This window comes from Delphinus delphis, chromosome 20, assembly GCF_949987515.2.
Source record: "Delphinus delphis chromosome 20, mDelDel1.2, whole genome shotgun sequence".
Classification (NCBI taxonomy): Eukaryota; Metazoa; Chordata; class Mammalia; order Artiodactyla; family Delphinidae; genus Delphinus; species Delphinus delphis.
The window spans coordinates 20006957-20019416 of record NC_082702.1 but is presented as its reverse complement, the minus strand read 5'-3'; the positions used below and the strand labels follow the sequence as shown (position 1 = coordinate 20019416).

General features: G+C 47.3%; 1 protein-coding gene across 1 annotated transcript in view; it reads left to right on the top strand.

Moving 5' to 3' along the window:
• Window positions 1-12460, top strand: part of ZNF536 (zinc finger protein 536) — a 229970-nt gene that overhangs the window by 72363 nt on the left and 145147 nt on the right. The window contains exon 2 of the mRNA XM_059999941.1: window positions 1520-1672. Coding sequence (XP_059855924.1) covers window positions 1520-1672 — 153 coding nt within the window. The remainder of the gene's footprint in view (window positions 1-1519; window positions 1673-12460) is intronic.

The window sequence follows — 12460 nt, the reverse complement described above, 5'->3', positions numbered from 1 at the left end:
CGAGGAAAAAAAAAAAGCTGGGCAGTTAGACCTTTTGAACAGCTTTTCCAAGGATGGTTAGAAGAGTTGTGGAGAATAGGATTAAAAGTGAGCCTTCAAGGAAAATTTCTAGGGTGATGATGCCATCGTGCACAGTCCAAATTCAGAGAGGATGCTCGAAGCCAAAGGGTTTCCACGGTTGCACCGAGCAAACATCCAAATAAGAATTAAGTGCGACTGCCTTCATCTTGTTCATGGCCTGTAAGTCTGTCCCTTTTGGCTGTGAGCAGAGAACACCAGGAACGGATGTTGAAGAATAAAAGCAATTTGCATTTTCCATTGCTTGGAAGGTACAAATCTTGTTTTTTTTTGCTCTCTGCAGAACTCACAGGTCTGCTTATTATCCCAGAAGGTCCCCTTGTTCTCATGGTGAAATCTACCAGGAGACCTAGAGGGTGGGCCGGAAGCTGCGGCCAGGACCCTGCCAGCCTCGGGAGCTTGGGTTATGTGCCAGGCGGCAGCCTCCAGCCCTGCGGGGAGGCCAGAGGAGAAGGCTTGCCTGCCTCCCCTTCTCGAGATGCAGAGTCCCAGCTCCTGCCCTGCTCCCCTGATGTCGCCTCTTTGACAACATGATGTCAGGCCTCGGGTGTTGCAATAACATATCCTCCAACCACTAGATATTTTCACAGTTTTATTTACTATTATGTCCCATCATTTCTGTGCAGAAGGCAGCCGTATGTAAATTTTATTCCATTTTCTAATGGTTTGGGTTACATAACAAATAACAGCAGGAAGGAAAATTTGTATTGATACTTTACAGAGGAAGTTCTCAGGTCACTGCACAAAGATTTAACTGCAGTGCTCTAAGTTTATGGGAGTTTTGCAGCTGAGTTTCTGCACATGACTTTGAATATGTCACTATATGTTTATCATGGGCTAATTGTGGAACCGCATTTCCATACTTTTTCTTCTCCCTTTCATGAGATTACACCAGCCAGCGATGGAGGCAAGACTCTACAAGGAAGAAATGATCAGTTTGGGATAATTTTCTTTCCTGTCCCAAAATAGCTGTACGTCTGCATGTCTTGGGGACTCAGCCGAGACACATTTTTTTTCATTTGTTGCCTGATATAATGCAAATGTGATTTCGATCCTATAGCAAACTCTCCAGCTAGTCCATATTATAAATTAATCAGACTCAACAACCACCAACATTTTTAAACTTTTGAAAAAAAATGTTTAATAGGAGCTAAGCAAAAGAAGAAATCAAACCAGCTGCTGACACAGCTGTTTCTTTTCTTGTTTAATTCAGTTCAATATAAAGGTACCATATGCTGCTTAAAATGATGATAGGAAAGATGAAATAATTTAAGAGAATAACAAGAAAATACGTGAATTGTCAGCATTCTGTCAGATTGAAAGAATGAAATAGACAGGTGTACTATTGACACGTTTAGCCTTGTGTGGTGTTGGCAGTTTTGGTGCGAACAACTTCTGACATGTGCTGAAGTGATGTGAGAATATTTCTCCTCCATTGCAGACATTGGAGAGGAGGCTGGGAGATCTGCCGGCGTCCAGCAGCCCGCACTGCTTCGAGACAGGAGCCTGGGCTCGGCCATGAAGGACTGCCCGTACTGTGGGAAAACCTTCCGGACATCCCATCACCTAAAGGTCCACCTGAGGATACACACAGGTGAGGGATCCAGGTGCACAGCTCGAAGGAGGAGGCCCAGGGCTGCCATGCCCCTGTCCTCGGTCCACCCTCTGTGGGCCTATCCGTGCACCATTGTGTGGGTCTGAACCGACCCTAACGACCCAGTTCTTTACTCCATACTCACCCCCCTGAATGACACATGGACATGTGGACATGGATCTCCCATGGTCCAGGCCTGGGATGATGATGCTTTGTCCGAGGCCCTGTGACATTTTGCTGATGGCATCCTTCTGCTGCACTGAAGTAGCACCTCCCACATCCTCACATGGACCAGGGGTCTTTCAGGTGCAAATGATGAGAACCCAGCTCAAACTCTAAATATACAAGGGCACGTAGGAGGTCTTTGAAGGCAGGCTGGCTTCTAGCCCAGCTGGGGTTACGTGCCTACACCTGGGACTGGATAGATGGAGAGGAGGGTGGGTGGCTCTCCACTGGGTCTCCTCAAAAGAAAACTCGAGACGCTCTTAACCAAGCCACTGGACCACTGTGGTCATTTCCCCTGTTACGGCGTTGTCCGAGCCCCTCAAGGTGAGGGCTTCTCTTGGTCTCTCTGTCTTGTCTCTCGGTCATGGTTCTTGTGAGCTTTTCTGCTAGTTGTTTGCACATTGCCAATACAAAAAAAAAATCTCTCTGACATATGGACACCTCCATTTTCTTTGATTTTTCTCCTGACACTTTATCTATTGGAGTGTGAGCTGCTTCAGAGGATAGACAAATATGCCATCTATTTTCAAAAATAATTGTGGTCTGTTTCCCAAGGAATCAATAAAGCTTAGGGTTGTGAAGGATATTTAGTGTGTACGGGCCTCATGTGCAGCATGTGGTTAAAGACAAGGCGCCCTCACCTGGACCCTCACCTGTGCCTGCAAATCTCCCTGACACCCAGAGGAGCCCTGAGGACAGGTGGCAGTGGGATGGGCTGCTGTCTTTATTCTCAGCCTGGGTGCAGTTGGGCATCACCACTGTCCCTCCCTGTCCTGGAACACTTCTCTCATGGGGTCACCCCAGGGCAAAGAGGGGTCTCCTAAAATTACGTGCCAAGCTTGCTCACTCTCCAGGGTCCATGGGACCCGACCCACCTTGCCCATCTTCACCCTTATCACCACCCTGCGACCCCATTGCCTTCTTCCTGCTCCTCCAATGCAGAGTGCTTGCTTCTGCCGCAGGACCTCTGCACCTACTGCTCCCTCCACCTGGAATGTTCTTCCTCCAGGTGGTCACTGGGGGCTTAGCATCATGTGATCTCTTCAGAGAGATTGCGTGACTACCCTGCCTGAAATATCCCTCATGCCCCTGCTTTATTTTCTCCATAGACTTAACACCTTCTGAAATTATCTTGTTCAGTTCAGTTGTTCATTTCCTTCTGTGTTGTCTGTCTTCCACCAAGTAGAATGTGAAGGTGTAATATTATCCATCTATTTAATTGCTGTAGAACCCCGGGGCCTACAAGAGCACCTTGCAGTAAACTGCAGCTTACGGGGGCATGGTACATTTATTTGAGAGGTTGAATGACAGAACAAATAAGTGAGTGACCCTACTCCTGCAATGCCTGCCCTGTGACAGGTAGCACAGAGGGGACAAGTGCAGTGGGGAACATGGACCCTTCCCTAGGGAACCTGTGGTTCTTTGGGAAAGGTACCCTGCACACGTGAGCTGGTCAGAAGCCACAGTGTGGCAGCCAGGCTGCAGGTGCTAGATTTCTGGCTATGGATGGAAGACCTTTCCGCAGGAGCTTCATGAGGAGTCCCTTAGTTCCTGCCTCAGGGCCTTTGCACTTCTCTGTAAGATAGGTCACCAGCTTGCACCCTCACCTTCAGAGTTTGGCACCAATGTCCCCTTCTCAGTAAGCTCTTCCCAGTGATGGGGCTCAAGGAGAGGCAGCTCAGCTTTCTCAGATCATGGTAATTTCCACTTTCCTCCCCAGGTTGGAGCCGGGTCCCCTAGTGTTGTGGTGGTTGGGAGGGACCCACAGACCGTCAGGACATGGGAGACAGTCCACCAGGGCACCCACGGTCTCACTGCCTACAGGAGTGTGGAGACCTGGCCAGGCGGGTGCTGTGATACTTCCCTTTCATGTGATGTGGATACAGGCTCCTGGGCCAGGTTTCCCAGGTTCAGGATGGCTCACAACAGGTGAGGCCGGCCCTGCCGGGGAGTGTGGGTCTGGAAGGAAAGGGGCAGTGCCTCCCAACCAGGAGCTCTGCTGTCCCTGGGGGCCCCTACCCCCATCAGCTTGCCTGTGGTTCGAGTGGAAACGCCACAGAATATTCTTGGTAAATTAGGACTGAAGCTGGCAGAAAGAAGTCTTGCTGAACCTGGGTAGGAACAAATGGATACTGTTTTTAGAAGTTTTAAAGCTTGAGAAAGATTATGTTTTTCCAAACTTCTGTTTCTTTTGCGTCACAAACTTCCGAAGTTTGTGATCGATAGTCTTTGGAGACACAGAGAGAAGCAAGACAGGGCCACGGACAGAGGCATTCCAGAAACTTCCCAGAATAAGGGTGAAAATGAAAGAAGCCATGGAAACATCACACCACCAGCCCTCCTCGGAAACAGAATTTGCAGTGTTTAAAAGGCAGAATGGTAACCAGATAAAGATCAATTTCCTTTTATCAAAGAACAAAGAAGTTGGAAAATGCTTACACTTGCGCTTCTGAACAGAACAGAAAGTGTTACACGTTATAAATCACCAAAGTAAAACATCCATTATGACAATATAAAAGTGTAGATTACGTGTAATTAAAAATCAAAATCAAGTGGCTTGTTAATGAATGAGTTAATAGGGGCCCCAGTTGTGGAGATGTCCTGTACTGCCTTCCCCTTCCTCTTTGCGGTTTTGTATTTCCCAGTGACATGGCCAGAGGACAGCAGTCTCCAAAATAGAAGAGTTGTTTTCCAAGATGCCATCTTTTGAAGTTTTTCTATAATGGACCCATACGAGCACATTAAAAATCCAATGTGTAATAAATATATTTTAATTGGTCTGGATATGAGGTGGAACATTCTCTGTGTCTTTCTGTCCTACTCCATCTCTATGGGAAGTTTTGATCGTATAGCATCAACTCTGATAAAAACACTTTCCATTATTAACTCCACTACATTAACTCAGTTACTGCTCTTCTTCTCCCAACACCTGTTTAGTAGAGAGGTTCTGAGCAGATGCACCAGTCAGGTTGCTTTGAACACCTGTGGGCTGGGCAGAGCCTGCAGGTAGCAAGAACGTTTCTGTTGGCCCCCAAGCTCCAGCCAGGTCCATGCGTGATGGAGGGGAGGCACCCAGAGTACCCTCACATCCTAGGGGCTGCCCCTCTCCGGCTCCTGCAGGGCAGACGTTGATTGCTGCCCACACAGGGAAGGCTGAACTTCTCTCCTATTTGAAGGTTGGGCTGATTAGGACCCAATCACTGGACGTGTGCGATTTGTCTTCTAGAGTACGCTGCCGGTGATCGGAATTCAGAGCCAGTCAGTAAGGAGACTTTGTCAGTTAGGGTTCTCCAGGGAAACAGTGTGCGTGTGTGTGCATGTGTGTGTGTATACACATCTATGTACATGTACATATATACGCATCTATATACATATACATACATATCTATATACATATATACACATCTATATACAAATATATACACATCTATATACAAATATATACACATCTATATACAAATATACACACATCTATATACATATATAGATACATCAATATACATATATATACAAATATATATCTAGACATATATATACACATCTGTGTACATATACATATATACACATCAATATATATATACATATAGAGAGAGACAGAGAGAGAGAGAGAGGTCTTTATTATAAGGAATTGGCTCACTTGATTATAGAGGCTGAGAAGTCCCCTGATCTGCAGCTGGTCAGCTGGAGGCCCCAGAGAGTGGATGGTATAAGTCCCAGTCTGAGATGGAGTCCCAGCTCAAACAGAGAGCTCCCTTACTCAGATCTGTTCTATTCAAGCCTTCCACGGATTGGATGAGGCCCACCCGCACTGGGGAGGGCAATCTGCTTTCTCAGTCTACTATTCAAACGTTACTCTCATCCAGAAACACCCTCACAGACACATCCAGAATATGTTTGACCAAATATCTGGGCAACCCTTGGCCCTGTAAAGCTGTTGCATAAAATTAACCATCTCAAAGATGCGTCAGCAAGCGCTTAGTCATCCCATGCAACAGGAGGCGGGGATGCCCCCAGGTGGCCCCTGGCCGAGGCCAGCCAGTCATTCCTTTACTGGCTGCCTGCAAATGTACTCCATCCGTTCCCTCACTACCCCCTCCTCTAGGTACTACATTGGGGATACTCTGAAGGGTCCAGTGTCTGTTTTGTGCAGGAGGTAGTCAGGCGCTGATCAGTTCCTGAAAGGCTGGAGGGGTGTGCATTCCCCACAAGCCCCAGGAGGGTGTAACACCCCATGTGATGACCCACCTGTGTGTCAGGTTTCCCAGGGGGAGCCTGTTGTCTCAGGAAGACCATTTTAGAGAAATATAATAAGCAACCTCACTCATGAAAACTTGGAGGCACTAAAGTTCAGAGACTAATTAAAAATAAATCTCATTAGTTTTTTCCCCTCTCAAACTATGCTAGTGGTTTATTAATCTGGTTTTGATTTGCTGCATGTGTTGGTCTGGCCCTGAGTTGGGCATCTCCTTATGGACTAGATTTGTACAGGGAAGCCAGCCGTGGTTCTCCAGGGGTCTCAGGGTGAGCTGAGGGGCATGCCCAGCACTGCCCACCCTACTGGGTGCTGCCTCAGTGATAGAGCGGCTGAGCGCTGCCCGGGTGGGATGCACGGAGTGCCCTCCTTGGCTCTCACCTGCATTCTTGGCACCAGACCCGAGGCTCCTCTGTCCTGATGGAGCCAAAGGGGACTGTGGAGGTGAGAAGGCTTCTCTCCTGCAGCCCCTCCAAAGGGTTGTGTGCCCTCCCTGTGGGGAAGGCACAGCCTGGGAGTTTTCTTGCCTCATGACTGAAGCTGTCTACACAGCATGACAGCAACTGGCTGCCCACAGAAAAATTCAGCCAACGAGGATAGTATAACATCAACAATGACAGTAACTGTAGTCACCACTCTCTGTGCACTCACGTGTGCAAGCACCGCTTGCTGCTCATGGATTATTATTATTCGCCCCTTAATCCTCACAGCACTTTGGAGACCAGGTTCCAAATCCCCCCTTATCCTGCCCCGTCCCCTTTGCAAGGGGAGGGAACTGAGCCTCAGAGACGTGAAGCTACCCACCCAGAGTTGCCCAGCGTTGATTACAGGTCATACTCCAGATCTGCCTATTTAGAATTCCATTCTATTAACCACTGCACTGTATTGCTATTTTTACTTTTCTGGGTGAATTTTTGGCTTGTTTTAGGGAATTAATGCAACATTTCTTTGACAGTGTGTGTCCACACCATAACCAGCTGGAGGAAAGGAAGTGACTTGTACCCACAAGGTGTGTTGACGCAGCCTCCCAGCGATTTAAAAGGGAAGTACTGTGCACCCTGGCTCCTCCTTGCTCCCTAACTCAGACTGGCCTGAGGCCTCCTTGACCCGCTTGCCTCCAGTTCCCACCAGCCCAATGAGCTTAGGGAGGCGGTGGGGCAAGGAAATGGCTACTGTGGCTGGTGGAGGCCCCCTGACCCCTGGCATGGAAAGTGGGGTGGAATTAGACGCTGGCATAGTGGAGATGATAAACTCCTGATGCCTTTTTGGAAACTGCCTTTCAACCAAGCAGCGACTGGTCTGTGGATGTGGGTGGAAATGAAAGTTCAGCCCGCCTAAGCTAGGTGCCTTCAGCCTGATACACACACACAGCTTACCTTTGATGCTTTTGCGTCTCCTCTTCTGGTGAGGTTACCAGGCTGTTTCAACATTTATAAAAGCACATTGAATAAATGTTCAGAAAAGGATTGGTTAAAATGGGCGCTCTTCCCATTTCCTCTTCTAAAAGGAGAGCATTGAGTTATTCTTAGTGGGGGACAGATACCTGCGTAATGATGAGAAAACAAAAAGACCCATTTGCCCGAAAGGAGACGATTCCTTTTTTTCTTTTTGTTTTGAATTAAAATTCTGTCGTTTTTCTAAGATGAACTAAAAGCCCATTTCCTTCTTCCACAGTCCCCCATCCTTGCTTTTCCTGCCTTAATGACATCCCAAACTTTTGTTGAAAATAATTGATTGAATTTAAATTTCCTTAAAAGTTTAAGAGGTAACGTTACAGTATAAATTTCCTACCAAACACTAAGTAGGGAAATATCCATTAGTGAAATTAACTACAGTTTCTAGGTAGCTAACAATGTACCGTATACAGTAGGGCATGTCTAATGAACACTGCAGTGGGTGATATTTCATTATACAAATTAATGCTCACATTTTAATGGGAAAGTCACATAATGAATCTCGGCTTCAGTGACAGCAATTAGAGACACAGATTGTCCCCTTCTGGACAAGGCACTGTTTAGCAATAAGCAGCTGTGTGAAAAGTCTTCAGGTTTACAACATATATATGCTTTGGGGGAATTAGTGTACAATTTATATTAATGTACTGAAGCTTCTCTGCAAAGGCACGACCGTATTTATCTCTCCTGGTATTAACTAAGTAAAGACATGTAGAAAGACTAAATAAATATCAAATAGAGGATGCAAATACGGGAAAATATTAGGTTACCCAACTTAAAAGTGAAAACACTTTTGGGGTTTTAACACACACACACGAGAAAGTTAGAAACATGAAGCCCTTCTTAAAAGCTTGATAAAGGGATTTCCAACGAGAATAAAATGAATCCCCCTGTTATTTTTGGAGAAGCACTATAGGGAACTTGCTCTGAATAGTTCCAGAATAACTCCCCAGAACAGTGAGGTTTCCTTGAATATCAAGTGCAAAGTGAGGCTCAGAATGATGAAAGACATGACCATGTAAAAATAGGTACAATGAACTAATTAAACCACTTGGTCATATATTTCTTAAAATTTATGATACAACGACTTGGAGAAGTTATCAATGATATTCCAGAATTGAATATACATCTTATGCCATGTGTCAGTGGGTAGCTGGTTTAATGTAAGATGGTTCCAATAATTTCATTAGACCATGCAGTGATGAACTGATGATTTTTTAAATTTATTCCGCCTTTTCTAGCAAAACTCCCTTTTCTAGAAATGCATTGTTTGGGCCCACTTCTTATTCCTTTAAAATATTGTGAGAAGTTTCCCCACAGAAACCTACTGTTGTGGTTCCCTGCTTCCTTTGGTAGGTGAATGGCTCAACACTGGTCATCCTTTTCCCAGACACAAGTTTCATAGACCAGACCTGGTCTGCAGAACAGGGTCTTTGGCCCTCTCTGTGTTTGAAAAAGTTTTTAAGTACGTGCCAATATTTTAAAACTGGGATATTGCATGTAGAAATCTGGAAGCAAGGCTTTCCTTAGATAGAGGTCCTTGTGTCCACTGCTGGTGGCATTGGGTGGCAGTGGCCCTCCAGGAGAGGTGGGTGGCCCCCACCCCGCTGTTTCGCACACTCATCGTCTGCTCAGCTCTGAAAGCATCTGAGTGTATGGCTCCTGCAACAGGCAGATGCAAAGACATTGAATGCGAACATCGTGGAGGTGACCAGAGGGCTCATGTCACCCTGCAAAGCCTTGGGAAGTCTGTCCGATTCCCCCCAGTAGATTTGGACTCACTTATGGGTCTGAGGACAGAGCTGCAGGGTCTGAGGTTGTCTGGGCCACGGGGCTGCACAGAACGTCTTTCCGAGTCTCAGGCAGAGCCCTGCCCGGGCGGGAGCGGGCTGGGTGGGATGACGCTGACTAAGAAGCAGCTCTTAGCACAGGACTCGGCGTTTTGTCAGTCGACGAAACCGAAGAGCAGACCTTGCCCATACCTCAGAGCCCCCTGAATGTGCTGACAGGTTTTTCCCACCCAGTCCAGGCCACTGTTGTGAGACATTTGCCTCCTGAGTGCTCTGAAATGTGCCCTCCAGGGAGGTTGCTTGGGAAACAGCTGGACTGTTTCCAGTGAAACGAGACCTTTGGGTGGCCAGGCTTCCCCAGGGGGATGTGCTCACCCCTGGGTCTGCCCACCAGAAACGCACCCCAGCCGGGGCTAGTGGTGGTCTCAAAAGCATTTCCTTGCACACTTCGTAGTGATGAAGCCCAGGAAAGGCTTTAAGGCAGAGGACGATAGTGGTTATCCAAATCATTTAGGGGTTATAAAGAAAACAAAATCAGGTTTTTGTTCATTTTTAAAACGAAACGTCCAAAGCGGGTGGGTTTATCCCACACAGCTCACTCTCGAGCATTTATCTGGGGAATTGGGTGGTAGGGGGCAGTCACCCAAATAGAGCCTCTCAGGAACTTGGAGGTGGAACCACGTGGAGAAACCACTGCGAGGGCTGTTCCAGGGTGTGTGCACGGGTGGTGCATGGAAGGCTTTCTAGAGCCTGTGCAGTCAAGATAATCCTTGAGGACTCCTGTTAAGTGGCCCCGAATTTACCAGGGCCTGGATCCTTGGAGGCTTAGATGCTAAGAATTAACCATTCTTGTTTCTCAGATGTGGCCTCTTTTGCCTGGAACAGTGGTGGTCAAGGCCTGTTTTTAACTTTAAAAGAACAGTGGGTCAAGTGAAGAGATCCTCTCCTGCACTGTGTGATGCGTATGTGATGTGTGGGATGTGTGTGTGATGTGTGGGATGTGTGTGTGATGTGTGGGGTGTGTGTGTGATGTGTGTGTGTGTGTGTGTATGATGTGTGTGTGTGTGATGTGTGATGTGTGTGTGTGGTGTGTATGTGTGTGTGTGATGTGTGCTGTGTATGTGTGTGTGTGTATCTGATGTGTGGTGTGTGTGTGATGTGTGGTGTGTGTTTGTGATGTGTGGTGTTTGTTTGTGATGTGTGTGTGTGTATGTGATGTATGGTGTGTATGTGTGTGTGTGATGTGTGGAGTGTGTGTGTGATGTGTGTGTGTGTGTATGATGTGTAGTGTGTGATGTGTGTGTGTGATGTGTGTGTGTGGTGTGTATGTGTGTGTGTGATGTGTGCTGTGTATGTGTGTGTGTGTATCTGATGTGTGGTGTGTGTGTGATGTGTGTGTGTGGTGTGTGTGTATGTGGTGTGATGTGTGTGTGTGTGGTGTATGTGATGTGTAGTGTGTGTGATGTGTGTGTGGGGTGTGTGTGGTGTGTGTGTGGTATGTATGTGGTGTCTGTGATGTGTAGTGTGTGTGTATGTGTGTGATGTGTGGTGTGTGTGTGGTAAGTATGTGATGTGTGGTGTGTGTATGATGTGTGTGTGTGGTGTGTGTGTGTGATGTGTGGTGTGTGGTGTATGTGTGGTGTGTGATGTGTGGTGTGTGTGTGGTGTGTGATGTGTGGTGTGTGATGTGTGGTGTGTGTGTGGTGTGTGCTGTGTGGTGTGTGTGTGGTGTGTATGTGATGTGTAGTGTGTGTGATGTGTGGTGTGTGTGTGTGGTGAGTATGTGATGTGTGGTGTGTGTGATGTGTAGTGTGTGTGATGTGTGGTGTGTGTGTGGTGTGTGTGATTGTGCATGTGTATGTGTGTGATGTGTGGTGTGTGGTTGTGGTGAGTATGTGACGTGTGGTGTATGTGTGTGATGTTTGGTGTGTGTGTTTGTAATGTATGTTGTGTGTATGTATGATGTGTGGTGTGTGTGAGTGTATGTGTGTGTGGTATGTGTGCCTCTTTCTTTAATGATCCTATGATATGTGTCCTCTCAAAGCCGTGAGAGTAGGGGCCTTGTCTCTTTGGTTCTTCACTCAATTCCCAGCACCAAGAGCAGTACTTGGGGGGTAGGGGGTGCTCATTCAATAGAGACTGTGTGAACGAATCCATGTGTTTCCGGGTGTGCGGGTACATACCTGTATGGACACGTATGCCTCTGGCATCATTCAGGAGACTTTGTCTAGCCCTTGACATGACTTTTAGAGTTGACATGATGCCATAGAGAACATGTGCTCCGACTTGCCACATTATAGGTCGGGGAAGCAAAGGTCCCAAGATAGGAATGCCCAGTGGAGCAAAAATAACACAGGTTCTCTGTCCCCAGTCCAGACTCTCCAAATGCCTCCTGGGGTCCAGAGGTCCAGACTAGCTTCCCTGCTACACTGTTCCACAGTACCGACCTCAAAGAGTACTTCCCAGGGAGGCTCTGTGTAGTGGTTTCCCACCCAGGCGCCACAGAGGGTCACGTGGGGGCCTTTGAAAGACCCCAGAGCCCAGTCTGTCCCGGGAACTCAGAATTTCTGGAGGTGGAAGTGGGACCAGGTATCAGCACTTTTGAAAGCTCCCCAAGCTGTTCCACTTTGGTTTTTCAAAATGTAATGTTTAGAGTTTTAGCGTCAGAATCATCAGGGGCACTTACTAGAAGCACCCACTTCTGGACCCACCCCAGACCCAGGGAATCAGAACTGCTCTGCCTTAGGTCCCAGAACTGGTGTTTTATACTCTCCTGGGGATTCAAGGCTCAGTACTGTCTGACAACCACTGCTGCAGTGAGCATTTCAAGTGTGTGTCCCTTGGAAATCTACGCACATCTTCCGAGCATCCCTGCAGTCAGCCAGGAAAGGCAGTCCCCGCTCCACCCAGGCCTGGAGGGAAGGTCTACATTTTCTCTCTGCATCTCCTGCTGACGGATGCCCATGCATGCTCTACAAACCCTTTGCCAGATGCACTTAATCGTTTCCAGGTGCACTTTTGAAATGCAACCTGAGTCTCATCCAGTACCTGTAGGCACCTCTGCCAA